Below are 15,790 nucleotides of genomic sequence, written 5' to 3'. Positions count from 1 at the left end.
CTCAGATTTCATCACCAGGACCAACAGTATAGGGTGAGTAAACCCCTGCGTCATGATTTAGTTTATAAGGGAATCACAGAATGGCTTTTCCTGACAAACAGGTCAGTGTTACACTCCTCAACAGGCAGTTGGAGGAAAGGGGCTTTGGTCAGAGATGCTGCTGTAAGAGGGAGGACTCTGATGGAGGGATATCAGTTATCAGAGACAGCTCTTCCCTGGCTTATACAGACAAAGTCATTCCAATAAATGACAGCAATCACATAATCAAGAGGAGTTGTGGAAATTAACTATATTTGTCGCCAAATGCAGAGGGACTGCTCAGCACAGACAGATTGACAGTTATTGCACACTCAGAATTTTGATACCTGCACACCACTCTTGCCACCTGAGAACACTCAGTGACCCGTTTTTCCTCTCACTCCAGCCAGGCAGACCAGATCCACAGCAGAGGATGACTGAACCAGTCCATGGGCATTACCGAGTTTTGTACCACAGACAGACCCAGTGGAGCACTGGTCCACTGCAATCCCTCTCACAGCAATGGAAATCACCCCATGGATCACCTCAGAATGCATGGAAAGCATCCAACCCTCCCCTGGTTCTTGCAGGCTACTGGCAAACCGGCAGACAAGACATCCAACACATCCTAAAACAGGAGACCTGCAGCACAAAAACTGAACACAGAATTCTCCATGTCACATAGGCACGAACTGCACCTGGAGATTGATCAGAATGAAAGGACAGAGCCCCAAACTGGGAACTGGCAGCAGCTGTGACCCAGCTGAGCCCTGTCCCTGCATGTGGAGATTAATAATGGGGTACCTACAAGCAAAGCTCTCCTTACTCAGCAAGAGAGCCAAGGGGAGATTGAAATCTCTAGGTGGAGAATCCTCCAGACACAACAGCCCTACATAACAAGGAGAGCCCAGATTTGTTCCTGACCCATCTCAGAAAACCCTCCCAGTGTGGAGAAGAGCACATTGAGAGCAAGGCCAACAGTGCCCTGCAAGACACTTCTGAGGGCTAAGAGTCATCTAAAAGAGTAATTTTTCCAAAGAGGATAATCTTGTATGTCTCCAAATCTTTAAGGACAGCTGCTCTCAAGCTCCTTCTCTCTGAGCACAACTCCTGTACCAGGTGCCCCCCTGCACCAGCCCAGCTCTGCAGAGCTTCAGGCAGAGCTGGGGCTGTGCCACAGTCACATCACATTCACCCAGGGGACACAGCCCCAGCTGAGCTCACAACTCGAAGCCCAACTTGGAGTCCAACTTGGAGCCCAACTTGGAGCCCGAGGTTTCCAGAGCAGAACCAGTTCTGCCAGATGAGCCGTGCCCCAAGCCAGGAGGGTGTAAATGGAGCCACTCCCTAACCAAGGGCAACCAGAGCTGGAGAAGATCCCTCTCAAAACAGCAGCTCTCCTCTCAGAAAATGCCATTGTTCTCCAAGTGACCTCTCCAAAGCCATGACCAAGCCCCTGACCATGGCTTTGGCCAGAGCCTGCCAGGACTAATTGCTCCAAAGCAGTGTCCTCTCTAGAAGGCAGCTGCAGCCCTGACTTCAGGCATTCTGCCATCCCCCCACCTACACTTTTCTTCTCTTCAGTGAGAAATTCCCTAGAACAGATCACTTCCAGTTTGTGTAGCATCTCTGGATCCTGTTCCAGAGGATTTACAGAGCTGCTGTCAGCAGCAAGCCAAGGCCACCAGTGCTCTGGGCTGGCCAGGGCTAATTTGGCATGTGTCAAACATGGAGCAACTGGGCACATGGGCAGCCAAGGGTTCATGGTAACATTCTAATGGGGCAGAGATGTTTCTTGGCATCCATGCTCTGGGATACACCCTTCTACTCAATCCCAAAGGAGGGAGGCTTAGCCAGAGTAACCTGGGACATTCAGATGTGGAAAAGGGCACGGTCTGGGTTACACTGCTGAAAGGGAAGGGGATCTTCTCAGTACCTCCATCATTCCTTGAGGCAGCAACTCAACAGTTTCAGGCCTTTGGTGGGAGTTGTGACAAAGTCCATGAGACCTGATAAACAGTTTCACACACATCCTGCAGTGGGAAATTTCTCCTTGGGACCAGGGACTACCAGGAATGAGTTCAGGAGCTTTTAGGGTTTGTGTGACAAATTTACCCCTCTGTCAGGGAGTTGTGAGAGCTTCTGGGCTGGTGCAGAGCAAGTCCTGCGTGATGGTGATGCAGCAAGGGAAGTGCAGTAGCCCTGGGAACTCTTGTGCAAGCTGCCCTTCCCTCTCCAGCTTTCACTGCAATGCTTTGCAGTTCAAAACATGCAACCCATGGTCTTCCAAGGCTTCCAAGACTATGGTTTGTGCAGACCAAGTCTCTCCGAAGACTGCAACAGAACATGGTTGGTGCTCCACTGCTGGAGGTAGCACAGGGCATTGGGGCACCATTCAGTCAAAACCCAAACCAGGTGACTGTCAGTTGGAACTCTGCTGCATTCACAGGTACATTGTTGGGAGGGTCTGAGCTCACTGCTGTGTTTTCCATGCCCTGTGCTTGTAGGCAACAGCTACAAGAAGGGATCTAATGCACAAACATGACGGACCATTCTCCACCCTTATATATTTCCTACTCAAAATGAGACTGGATGCTCTGGACAGGAAAGAATTGAACAGCTTCCACTGTATCCTCTTTCCTCGGTAGTCAGATTATTCCAATTAGGATATCTATTTCAATTTATGATTCAGTTTTTTTCTGAAACCTAAATCAAACCTTTGGGACAAATGAAGCAGGGGCTGGGTGGAGAGAAGACAGGGAAACAGCACTGCTTAGCAGGCTCTGCTCTGAGCCAGACCCTCAGGAACTGACTCCTTCCAAGACAGGCTTTTTTTGGGTAAGTTTTCTGCCAGACTAAAGCAGCAGGACAGCCAGGAGAGACACCCTGACTGCACACCAGGCCTTCTGCTCTTCACCTCCCTATCCTCATATCATTGTGGGTTAATGCCACCACACAACACAGGGATTGTGTTGCCCAATATCACAGAGCTACAGCAGAGATATCTGCACTGAGCCAGTCCTATCAGTTCCCCTCCACAGCCCAGGAAACGAAACAAAGCCCTTAACAGTGACTCATCTGACCCACTTTGCTGCAGGACGCACTGGTGCGGGCTCTCCAGCAGCTCAGGTGCCTGGCTCTGGTGGACAGAGCCCTGTGCACACTCCCACAGGGTCAGAGCACTTACTTGGAGCTGGACTGGGCCTGTCCATAGACCCCGTCCTGCTTGCAGCTCATCATGGGCTGGGCATAGACCACGTCGGGCTTGTTGCTGGAGGGGCAGGACAGGGCCCGCGCCGGCACTTTTTTACTGGTCCTGCTGGTTCCCTGCTGGGTGCTGCAGCTGCTGTAGATGCTCTGGCGGTTGAGGGTGGCCTTGTGCTCGGCCCGGCCACCGCCGTGGGCCTTGCGCAGGGTGCCGCGGGGCGGCTCGCAGTAGAGGTCGGGCTCGCTGCGGCTGCTCTTGATGTTCTGCACGAAGCAGTAGTCGCTGCCGGCCCGGGGGCTGCACAGGGCCTTGCTGTGGGCCCGGCTGGCCCAGCCCTCCATCTGGCTGTAGGAGCTGTAGCGCCGGCTCTCCACGTCCCGCTTCAGCGTCCCGTTGTAGAGCTGCCAAACACCAAACACAGCGCGTTAGGGCCGAACCGAGCTCCACGCTGCCAGGCCCACCTGGCTGCTGATACCGCTTTCCTGGGCCTCTCAAGCATTTTCGTGCCCAAAATTTATGGGAGTTTATCCAATCTGCAGCCCTTACAAATGAGCCAAACCCCACCTGGATATCAGGGACACTGAGGAATCAGGAGGTGGGATCCAGGAGCTTTAAAGTAGAACTGAAAGCTGAAATGTGACCCTGGCAATAGAGAAAGTGCTTTATTCCCAACACACAGGGTCTAACCCACCCTGTAATTACAGGAGTTCACTGCATATCTCTCACCATCACGGAGCTTGATGCCCCATTCTGACCTTCCAGCAGTCCCTGCGCTTATTTCTAATTTCCTTACACTCTTTTCTTTCCCTCCCATCTATTAGTTTCTTAGAAAGGGAGTAAAGGGAGTGAAAAATTAGTAAGAAGGCATTCTTGTGCCAAGAAACAAGTGGAGACAATGAATATCTGCTTGTGAGTTACAAGGCGTGTAGTATCTGCTCAGATAATGGGATGCTCTGGGAACAATGGAGAATATGCAATAAAAACTGAGATGACTAAGACAGGAAGTAAAAAAGAAAGGATAAAAGATGATAAAATAAACCATCCACAATTAGCAAAACAAAAAGATGGCTTTAGCTGCCCTGCTGTCAGTTCAAAATGCCTCCACCACTTCATCAGAAGTCCTCCAGATTTGCATCAAGTTTGCCACACCAGGATTGAATTCAATCTTCTTCTGCAATGTTAAACCCTTGGGATGTCAGTGCTGGCTTGTGGGAGCCTGCAGGATTATGTCCAAATGACAGACAACTCATTCAGGTGTGTACTGCAGAAAGGAAAAGAAATTAAAGCTGTTTGCCCTATGATGCTGAGTTTGTGCTCTGCATCCCCTCAGCAGCCTGGCAAGGAGATCTCTAAGACATACAGCAAACAGGGATAAAAAGAACTGAAGAATAAAACTGCCTTCCTCATCGCCCTTTGATTATCCTGGGAAAGTTCATCCATGGTATCCTGTTGGACCAAAGTGGTTTTTTCTCATCCAACTCTAAGCAGTGGCACTTTGGGTGACGCTTTCTGCAAAGGCCACCCAAGGGTCCCTTTGGCTGGGAGAGAAAAGTCAACACTGGCTCCTAATAGTTTCCTTGGAATTGTGAAAAGCCTGTGCCTGGTGTAGTAGTTCATGTCATCGAAAAAGAAATCCATATTTCCTAACCCAGAAACACTCTGTGACAGAGAAATTGGAATCCTCTGCCGTCTCACCCTGAGTCCCTCAGCTCTGCCCTAAGTCCATCCCAGCCCCAGCACACTCAGCATCATTCCTGCCTCCAACACTCTGCAGAACTGTCATTATGTTAATTAATTAAGGCAAATATTCCCATTAACAAACTGATCTTCAGGAATGCAGGGAATCCTCTCGGATGTGTCCCAGAAAGCTGCAGAGGTAACGGCTGAAACCCTTCCCAAGAGGCTCCCTGCCACCACCTGGGTGGGACTAAACCCTTTAGTCCAGTTCTGCTGATGCCCAGATCACTGTTATCTGAGTAGTTTTCAGACTTTCAGATGTTCATCTAAACAGGTGAATTGCTGCAAGGGGACAAAAGGGGAGCAGATTCTCTCTGTGCCTTCTCCAGAGGACACAGAACAAACCTGGGGCTGAGTGGGGTAGGGGCAGGTTTGGAGCCTCTGGCAGAGCTCCCTGCAGAGCTCCCGGGGTTTGGAGGGACAGGTTGCAGGTGAAATGAAGAGCTAGGGTGAGGGACATCACAGTAGACTGTGATGAGTCTTGGGGGCTCTCTGGCAGTGGGACAAGCCCGCTGCTGCCCAGGATAAAATCCAGAACGGCCATATACACAGGCTCTCTCCATCCCAGGTTTGCTTGGGAGGCAGCACACACAAAGCAACAGCAAAGTGACCTTCCATGAAGTCATGATCTACCATATATGTCCTTCTGAGGTGCTATCATCCTCATTTCAATTCATTTTCCTGGTTTCAGAAACCCTGGGGTCAGTGGAGGATGGACAGGGCTGCAGTGGGAAGATGCAGGGTGGACTTTGTGCTCAGTGGAGCTGCTGGCAACAGCTGCAGGACAGAAAACAGCTTGTTAGATGTGAGCCCTGCTGGTTTCCTTTATGAGTCAGTTTAAGCTGGGATTATTGTGTAGGGCTGTCAGAAGCTTGGCAGAGCTGTGGAACCCTTGGGCATCTGCTGAAACCCACTCAGGGAGCCTGGAAGAGGAACTTGTTGTTTATCTAAAGCTGGGACTTGCTCTGTAGAGCACTCATTGAGGGGAGGGGGAACGTGTCTCTGTTTACTGAGACAGAATCATGGGTTCTCGATTTCCTGCTGGGTTTTAGAGTGGCCGTAGCATTGTCCTCCTCCTTGGCAGCCCTGAGACGGGTAAAGCTGTTTGCAAAGACAACTTTCTGCAACACAGGAGCCCTGGGCTGCAAGTCCAAGCAGGTCCCGGCAGGGCGGGGGAGCCTTTTGCAAACTCATGGGAAAATTGTTCCTGTGTGATGTGAAGCTCATTACCAAAGGCCGTCCATGACTTTTATTGCTGATTCTACCAGATGCTTGGCTGAGCCCATTTTAATCTCTTTCAAGTGGCATGGACATAATTGGTATCTCAGAATTCCTTTTTGCAGCAGGAGCCTGATCCAACGGCTCCAGATCAATGAGGGTTCTCCTGCCAGCTCCAATGGACCTCAGACCTTGAGTCTTTGAATCCTTGAATGATTGGGGCTGACCTGATCCCTTCCTGTTCCTGCAAAGCTTCCCCACAATAAAACCTAAATCCCTGTGTTAGATGCTGACCCAGCTAAGTCAGGGACTGTCACTTCTAACACTGGAGCAAATGTGGCCAAGGGAATGGAATTCCCTGCAGCCATCAGTGACACAGGATGCCCAGCAAGGAAGAAGGGAAGCACTCTGTCTGGAGAGATGCCATCTCTGAGGTGGAAGGTGTCACACAGTCTGTGGTTTAAAGAGCCACCTGACAACACCTCCCAACATCTGCTGATGCCACTCCGTGTGCAGGGAGCTCTCCCTGTGCAGAAGAGCAGCAGTGAAAGGAAAGAATCAATCTCTGGCCTTCAGACCTCATCAGTGCCCAGATTTCCTAATGCTGTGAATTGCATCTGCCCACTGCCCATGGGTGTGTGCATGGTGTGCCATCCACACCTCTGCCCTTTAGGAGTGAGGGGAAATGCTGGGAAAAGACCAGGAAGCCCCTCACAGTGGGGTGGAGACAGAAAGCAGTGATTCCCTCTGCACTGCAGGATTTGGAAAGCATTTTGAAGGGCTCAGGCTGTCACTGAGACTTCTTCCCACAGGAGCTGAGAAGCTGGGAGAGCTTGGAAGGTGTCTCCTTTCATGACACAACTCCTTGGATTGCCAAGGAGAAGCCCAGAAAACCATCCATGTCCTGGGCTCATCCCCCAGTGTGGGCTCCAGGGAGGGAGAGGATTCTCCCATCTCGTCTGCTCTTGTGACACCCCACCTGGAATACCCTGCACAGTTCTGGTGCTCTGATCATGAGGACATGGAACTGTTGGAGCAAGCCCAGAGGAAGCCACCAAGCAGATAAGGGGACTGGTGCAATTCTCCTGTCCTGGAGCTTGTCCTGGTGACAGGCTGGGACAGCTGGGAATGTTCAGTCTGAAGAAAAGAAGGTTGTGTGGAGACCTAACAGCACCTTCCAGGATCTGAAGGGGCTACAGAGAAGATACAGAGGGATCTTTCATTAGTAACTGCAGTGACAAGACAAGGGGAATGGCTTCAAACTGCCAGAGGGCAGTGTTAGACGGAATTCTGGGGAGAAATTCTTCCCTGTGAGGGTGGTGAGGCCCTGGCACAGGCTGCCCGGAGAAGCTGTGGCTGCCCCATCCCTGGAAGTGCCAAAGGCCAGGTTGGATAAACCTTGGAGCAGCCTGGGATAGTGGAAGGTGTCTCTGCCTATGGCAGGGGGTGGAATGAGATGATCTCCAGGGTCCCTTCCAACCCAAACCCTTTGCAATCCTATGATTCTGATTCCAGCCATTCCATCAGGCCCTGGCAGTCCCCTGTAGCTTTAGGGTGCAGCAGGATGCTCAGGTGTGGCCAGGCCACCTGAAATTCTGAATTTTAGCGTCCTCACTGTGAAATTAAGTGTGTCTGTGTGAGGCCAGGCCTTGGGAGCTGTTTATTCACAGTCAGACAGGGAAGGCAGGGAGGAAGGAAAAGTACTGGAGATGAGCACTGGTGGCACTGCTGCTCCTGTCAGGCCCAGGGAGGAAGTGCTTCCCTCCCTGGCAGCAGCACAGACCTGCCTTTAAATTAATGAGCATTTGTGGATCTCCAGTTCTCAGCCTGCACTATGTTCTAGGAACAAGCAGAATATCCAACACATGAGACAGGTAAATAAACATCTTTAACCTCTTATTTCAGTTGGAGTAAAAGTGGTTCTAGAGAGAAAATCAAAATGGCATTTTCCCAGCCATCAGCCATGAATCCTTTTCTGTTTTTTTCTTCCATAAACCCTTTTGCTTGGCAGGAAAAGTCTCTGTCCTCCCCCTAGTTGCCAGAGAAGCAGCAGCACTGAGCAAGGTGCATCAGCCCAGGAATGGCGCCCGCATCCAGCTCTGCCTTCCCACGTCAGAGCCCTCCCAGAGAACTGGGTGGTTCTGATTCCGCATCTGAGGACGCCATCAGTTCATTACCTGCCTGGATTTTTTTCCCTTGCAATTTGTTTGTTTCTAGAGCAGCAGACAGAGAAGTGAGGGCTCCGTATAAACACGTCAGGAGCAGGTTTCTCCCAGGCTGGAGGGCAAAGCACAGGAGATGCAACCTGAGCAGGTCCCACCCTGGGTGCTGGGTGGGGAGAGCTCCTTGCGAAACCCTCTGAGTGCTGCTCCCTCCATGGCAGAGAGAAAAATTGCAAAACCAGCAAATATATTGTTTATCTATTTCTGAAATGCTCTGTCCCACCTCTCCCAGGAGCTGCCTTTCCCTATGATTTTTCATCTCTTTTTTTTCAGCTGAGATTTAGGTCTTGCTAGTTCCACAAGCTCTGGCCAAGGAAGGCAGTGTCCAGCTTGCTGTTCCAAAGTCTAAAGCCTTGTGCAAACCTCCCAGGGACACCAGGCTCTGACCAAGCAATGATGTGCAGTAACTCTAAACCTTTGTTTTCTGTGGAACAAAGCTCCCACTGACTATGAGAGGTTTTGGCCAAAGAGGCAAAGGTGGGCAAGAGCAACAGTGACCACCTCTTGTTCAGTAATGATTTTCAGAGAGAAAGCTCTGACATTTTGTCCCACAGAGGATTTTTGGTTACAAATATTCCTACGGTCTCTGGTGCAGAGGGATCACTGGTGTGTGTTTCTCATTAGTGCCATAACGGATGTAATTACTACAGGTAACTGCTTTAATCCAGCACCACCAGTCCAGACAAATATTCCTTGGTCTGGGAGCAGAGTTGTTAAACTAACATCTGGGCCCCCTTGGAATAGAGACACTGAAGGGCTGGAGCTTGTCCAGATAAAGGAACAGAGCTGGAGAAGAGACTGGAGCACCAGGAGCAGCTGAGGGAGCTGGGAAAGGGCTCAGCCTGGAGAAAAAGAGGCTCGGGGGGACCTTCTGGCTCTGCACAACTCCTGGCAGCTGGGGGCGGTTGGGCTCTGCCCCCAGGGAACAGGGACTGGAGGAAAGGGAACGGCCTCAGGCTGGGCCAGGGGAGGTTCAGGCTGGACATCAGGAGGAATTTCTTCATGGAAATGGTTGTTAAACATAGGAATGGTCAGCCCAGGGCAGCGGTGTGGTCACTGTCCCTGAAGGTGTTCAAGAAATGACTGGACCCTGCACTCAGTGGTGATGGGTCAAAGGTTGAACTCAATGATCTTCGAGGTCTTGTCCAGCCTCAGTGATCCTGTGATTCTGTGAAAGCCCTAGCTCAGCTCTGGGGGATAAGGATCTGCTGGAGACAGGACACATCTGAGATTCCCTTCCCAGCACATCCAGGGTTGTTTGCCCTCACCGGGGGCAGTGCTGGGGGGACACACTGGACACATCCACATCATGTGGGGGATTTCCTTCTTATGGAAGCAGCAGCATGGAGAGCCAGGTGGGCTCTGTGCTTTGTCTTGGTCATGCTGTGGGACCTAGGAATGCCCCAAATCCCTGCCAGCGATGGACCTGCCAACCCAGCAGACCCAGGCAAGAGCTGGGAGGGAACTGAGCCTCAGAAGTCTTTGCTGGTGGAACACCATGTGATGCCTTCCGTGTGTTTGGGATTTGTTGTGCCTCTCCAAAGCTGTGCCTGTAGGTGGGTTGAGCACCAAGGTCCGTGCAATCCATGGACCACCTGACTGCGGCTGTAGCTTTGCAACACTGCTGGAGAGACTCCATTTTTGGGGTGAACTGAGCTGTCAGAGACAAGGGTGTGGCTCATGCTGAGGCTTCTGCCAGGACTACACTGCTCTAGGTGCCCAGTCCAGCTTCCTTAATCCTCCCCCAGGTTTGTCCATGTAAATTGTGGTCACAAATGACCTTCCCGTGGGACCTGAGGTGTTGCTCACACCAGGACACAGTTCCTGAGGCTGGAGGGCTTTGGGAACTGCTGGTCACTCATAGCTCACAGTGGCAGTAGGGTTACAAATACCTCTAAGGCTTCACAGCACCTGGGTTGAGGTATCACCCTGACACAGAGGGGTCTGCAGTCACAGATCCTCCTGTTACTGCATCCCAGTGTGGTATCTGAGCAAAGGAATTCCCAAAGGAATTCCAAAGATCCTTGGGAGCTGCACCAGCCCCTGACACATGAGCCAAGGAAATGCTGCAGCCAAGAGCAAACCCACTGTCCTCCAAGTGCCTCCTGGAGAGGCCCCACTGGCTCACTGTTCCTTGCACTGGCAGTGAGAAGGTGCTGACTGGGGACAGCGATGCTGCAAACGAGGCATCCCACAAGGGGAATTAACAGAAAATAATCTGTAATAATGGGTGAATTGGAGACTTTAATTCAAACTGTTAGAAACAAAGAATTATGAAGTCATTAAATTAGAAAAGCCCTCTAAGATCAAAGAGTCCCTTCATTAACCCAACACTGCCACATTCACCCTAAACCATGTCCTCAAGAGCCACATCCACAAGTTTTTGAACACTACCAGGGCTGGGGACTCCACCACTGGCCCTGGGCAGCCTATTCCAAACTCTCTGATCCAGAAAGATCTCTTCCTCCAGAGCCATCATTTCTCTTACTCTAACATTTGAACGTCAGTCTCACAAGATTGGGAAGAAAACACAGAAGTGAAAAGTTTGACATTTCCAGGAAGACACAAAACAAGACAAAAGGAGGAAGTCAGGGATAGCAGCTTTTAAGAGCTGTGGGTGGGACAGGACACCTTTAGTGTCACCATCTGAGGCAATGCCTTAGATCAGGGCACCCCAAGAGCAGTGTCTCAGGAGCAGGTGCTGTGGAGCAACACCCTGGACATGGATTTCCCACTGCACCTTTTTAACTCCAGGGGGACTGGGAGTGAGTCATTCCCCTCAATCTTACACTGAGTCACTTCTCTGGAGTATCTGAGTTTGCCTGTGCACCTCAAAGGACTTTGTCACTTTTCAGACACATTCACAGCACCAGCTCCAGCTGGAAATAAGTCCAGCAATTTTGCCTTCGAAAATAGATTTGCTTTATCTTTCGTTTCACATCTTACAAGCCAGGAATTACAAACAGGAAACACTTTTTAGGAAGCCCAGAACCTGCACAGATTTCAAACAGGTCTGTAGACAAAGGCTGAAGTTATCCCAAGCTGGAAGCTGGTGGCAGATATGTGGAACCTTTAATTCTATCTGGGGAAAGCAGAATGGAGGAAGCTGCTCAGTGTGGTTGGGAAGTTTGGTGTCTGTTGAGCTTCTTAAGCACATTTAGGCTTGAGGTTATGTGTTCCAAAGTGCCAGTGGCACCTGGGACTGCTTGCCTCTGAGTGCAGTCATCTCTCTGTGCACTCATCTCCCTGCTCCATCCAGCTCCAGTGGCAGGAGATAGGGATCCAAGGGGGCTGATTCATCCTGACCTGACAGATCTCCCAGGCAGAGGAGATGAATCACTGCCCCTACCTCTGCCTTTGCTGGCCAGGAGAGGAGTCAGACAACTTGTCAGGACTAAATGGCTGATTCTCAGATAGACTCAGGTAAGACAAAGTTTACTGTGACTCCTTTCCAGGTCGCAGTCCTTTTTGCTAAAGTAACCCAGATCCTGAAGACCTCAAAAATATTTAGAATTAAAGACTTGCATGACACTCACATTTGGAAAAAGACCTTCCTTCCTCAGTAAGTGCAGAGGAGTGTCTCAGAGAACAGACAGAGCTGCCTAAATCCCCAGTGAGCCTAAAGGGACTGAACTGTTGTGTCCACAGGACTCTGGTGTCTAATGGAGGTCCTGAACTTCATCACCTTCATCACCACTTTCCAGCTGTTCCCCAGAACACCAACACTGCTGACTGAAACCCCCAGGAGCCAGTGGCATTCCCACCTACCCAGCATTTGTCCAGCTGCCATAACGATTGGGAATAAGATCAGGAACTAACAACAGGAAACAATAACCCTCACACCACCGGCAGGAGCTGCAGCAGCACCTTACCAGCAAGAGCAGTGCCAGGCCTTGGCTTCCTCCCTCTTTAACAAAACCCCCCATCTACTAACCCTTAGAAAGGCTGAAACAGAGCAATTTTGCTTGGACAAAACAAAACAAACTCCATTCAGGAATCACAATAGGCAAACAGCAACATCTCAGCAAAACAAAACACCCTCACTGTTTGAGCTGTGAAGCTCAGATGTTCCACCTCTCCCTTGGCAACTGTCTCAGTTGCACTTTGTAGTGACCAAAAACCCTGCCTGGTTACCAAGGCCGAACCCTCTGCAGGGCTCCACCACTGTCTTAGGGATAGAGACAGGACAACTGGATGGATGGACCTGTGCTCTGACCAATTACAGAATCCCAGAATGGTTTGGGTTGGAAGGGTTATCAAAGCCCATTCCACCCTGCCACAGGCAGGGACACCTTCCACTAGCCCAGGCTGCTCCAAGCCCTGTCCAGCCTGACCTGTGACACTTCCAGGGATCCAGGGGCAGCCGCAGCTTCTCTGGGCACCCTGTGCCAGGGCCTCACCAACCTCAGAGGGAAGAATTTCTTCCATCCCTCACAGGGAAGAAATCTCATCTAACTCTGCCCTCTGACATTCCCCCTTGTCCTGTCCCTCCATCCCTTGAAATAATCTCCCTTCATCTTTCCTGTAGCTCCTTCAGGTACTGCAAGGCCATAGTACAGTCACCCCAAAGCTTCTCTTCTCCAAGCTGAACAATCCCAACTCTCCCAGTGTTTCCTCTCAGCAGAATTCTCCATCCCCCTGATCAACTTGGTGTCTCCTCTGAACACACTTTTCCCATCTGGGGACAGGAGCCTCCCTGGCTAGGATTTAACCAGCACAGGAAAGGACACTGAAATGGCCCAACAGACAGGCTGGAAATAAACATTTCAAAGACACTCCAGAACTCCCAGTTTTCCTACTGAACACCCAGTGATGCACACTCCGCAAGTGACACCACTGCCTCAAAGCCATCATGCTACAACAAGGCCATTAGAAAAGACCCAGGAAAATCCTTCTGAAGCTGAGGAATGCTGGTGCTCTGAACAAGCAGAGCATCTGGCAACCACCAGGAAAAGCTGCAGCCCTGTCTGTGTGCTTGGAGCCACCAAGACCTTTCCTGGTTCAAGCTTTTGATGGCTGACACGGAGCTGCTTTACAGTCCCAGAGTTGTTGAAAGGAGTCTTTTGCTTTTCTCATATTCAAATCCCAGATCTGTGAATTGTTCCTTTTTACTTTAGAGCTGATGAAAAGCAGGGAACAGCAGAACACAAGCCTTAAATGGAGGGGCAACATGTCCCAGTGGACTGTGGAGTGGTTTGGAGCAATTCCCTGTGTACCAGGGGTCTGTCACCAAGGACCAGGAGCTCTGTGGGATGTTCAGCCTCACACTGCACAAAGACAGGTACCATCTCACCTGTGCTTTTTCTGGAAATCTGCAATAATTTTTTTGGAAATCAGTGTGGAAGAACTGGACCCACTTTTTTGCAAGCCCAGACAGTATCTGGGAAGGGTCTGCAGTAGCACTGAGGTTGGGAAAAGCAGCACAGTTCTCATGCAAATCCCGTGATCCGCATTCCCCAGCCACATTCATGTCATTCACAGCCATGTTTTGGTGCACAGGAACAATGATGGGAACTCCTGGATGTGCTCCAGGTTTGAACTGAGCTGTGAAAGTCTGAACCCAACCCTGATCCCTCAGGCAGCTTCCAAACTCTTGTGCCATTGGATATCAACCCACAGATGCAGACTAAATCTTGTCCACTCTAAAATCCCCACATAAAACAGCTGTGGGGCCCTCAATCCTCCTCCTCCACTGCACTGAATCCCTTTAAGAGAGCCAGGATCCTTCTCAGGCGAGTTTCTGAAGCACTGTGACCTCCCTACGTGACTGTGAGATGTTCTTCCTGTCCAGGTGAGCTCAGACCATGCCACAATCCCAGACCAAGGAGTGTCTTACCGGGTATCCCCAGTTGCTGTTCCCTGTCTGGGTTTTGGTGTAGTAGCTGCCCCGGGATGTCCCATAGCCATAACCATCAGCTAAACCATCGTACATGGAACCTGCAAATGGAAAAGGCATGGTCAGAACGAGAAAACATTCCCAATAGAAAGGATTCCCACCAGGCCCTTTTCAGAGCACAAAGCTATTTTTTAACAGCAAATTTAGTTATGAAAAAGTTATAAATCTCAACAGGAACATAAGGAATACAAGCAGCGAGGGGAGCCCTTGTCACTGCTGGGAACTCCAGCCCTCACACCACAGACCCCCTAAACCACCCCAAGCTTTGCAGCACAAAAGACCAAGTGCCATAAAACCCAAAGCAGAGGAGCAGAAAGGGTCAGAGATGGGGACAGTGTCTGACATCATGGAATCACAGAATCCCAGAATGGTTTGGGTTGGACCTTAAAGCTCATCCACCTTTGCCATGGTCAGGGACACCTTCCACTATCCCAAGTTGCTCCAAGCCCTGTCCAACCTGGCCTTGGACACTTCTAGGCATGGGGCAGCCACAGCTGCTCTGGGCACCCTGTGCCAGGGCCTCCCTGTCCTCACAGGGAAGAATTCTTTTCCAATATCCCATCTAACTCTGCTCTCTGACAGTGGGAAGCCATTCCCCCTTGTCCTGCCCCTTCAGGCCCTTGTAAATAATTTTTCTCCATGTCTTCTGTCAGTTCTTTCAGGTACTGGAAGGCCACAATTAGGTCCCCCTAAAGTTTCTCTTCTCTAGGGCTGAACAATCCCAGTTCTCTCAGCCTTTCCACACAGGTGAGGAGTTCCTTTCTTCCGATCAACTTGGTGGCCTCCTATCTGTAGTATGAGAAGAACCTGGTGATATTTTGTGCTATATGTCCTGGAATGTCTGGCCATGGAAGACTTGTAGTAAATACAATTTCCCTCTCTGAAGGCAAAACCCACCCCTGACCCTTTCACCAGTTCACTCCATGTCTGGATCCTACCAATCCTATCGGCATGAGCAGCCCGAGCAAGGCTTGCTAAAATCAATCAATGGTCACTAACAAACACCACACATAAAGGATCATCCAGTCTAACACCTGGGGATCTAAAACAGTCAAACACTACAAAACCTTATTGCACTCTTTGAATTCTAGTCTTGGCTCTAAAAGACGACTTAGTATGTCTATCCTTTCTTTTCCTGGAAATGTATAGAGCTCAGTCATTACTTTTGGGATGCTAGAGGAATTAATAAGACCGGATCTCAGATATGTTTTTTAAAGATGCAAATATCTTGGATCGGGAGGAACCCATCAGTCCTTTTTCCTGTATCTCTGTGCTTTAACTAGAGTTTGGATTTACCTACACCAGCCCTTCCAAGAGCTCACCCAGCAGTCTCTGGCACTACAACCTTTGGATCCCTCCTGAAAGTATTTTACTCAATGCCACGTTCATCACTACAAGACAAATGAAGTGAATCATTCTCTTTCCACAATGGAATTCCCTTAACCGCCTCTGGATGGTCCAAAAGTGTTCAGAGTGGTTTCAGTTTCATTT

At 50.2% G+C, this 15,790-nt stretch overlaps 1 protein-coding gene across 1 annotated transcript in view; it reads right to left on the bottom strand.

The window, feature by feature from the left end:
- The window catches only part of PKP1 (plakophilin 1), a 48,641-nt gene that overhangs the window by 26,023 nt on the left and 6,828 nt on the right, over positions 1 to 15,790 (bottom strand). The window contains exons 2-3 of the mRNA XM_002195746.5: positions 14,240 to 14,340; positions 3,206 to 3,627 (exon numbers count right to left, since the gene is read on the bottom strand). Coding sequence (XP_002195782.1) covers positions 3,206 to 3,627; positions 14,240 to 14,340 — 523 coding nt within the window. The remainder of the gene's footprint in view (positions 1 to 3,205; positions 3,628 to 14,239; positions 14,341 to 15,790) is intronic.

Source organism: Taeniopygia guttata, chromosome 26 (assembly GCF_048771995.1).
Source record: "Taeniopygia guttata chromosome 26, bTaeGut7.mat, whole genome shotgun sequence".
Classification (NCBI taxonomy): domain Eukaryota; kingdom Metazoa; phylum Chordata; class Aves; order Passeriformes; family Estrildidae; genus Taeniopygia; species Taeniopygia guttata.
Note: the sequence above shows the minus strand (reverse complement) of the source record. Positions and strands in the feature narration are given on the sequence as shown.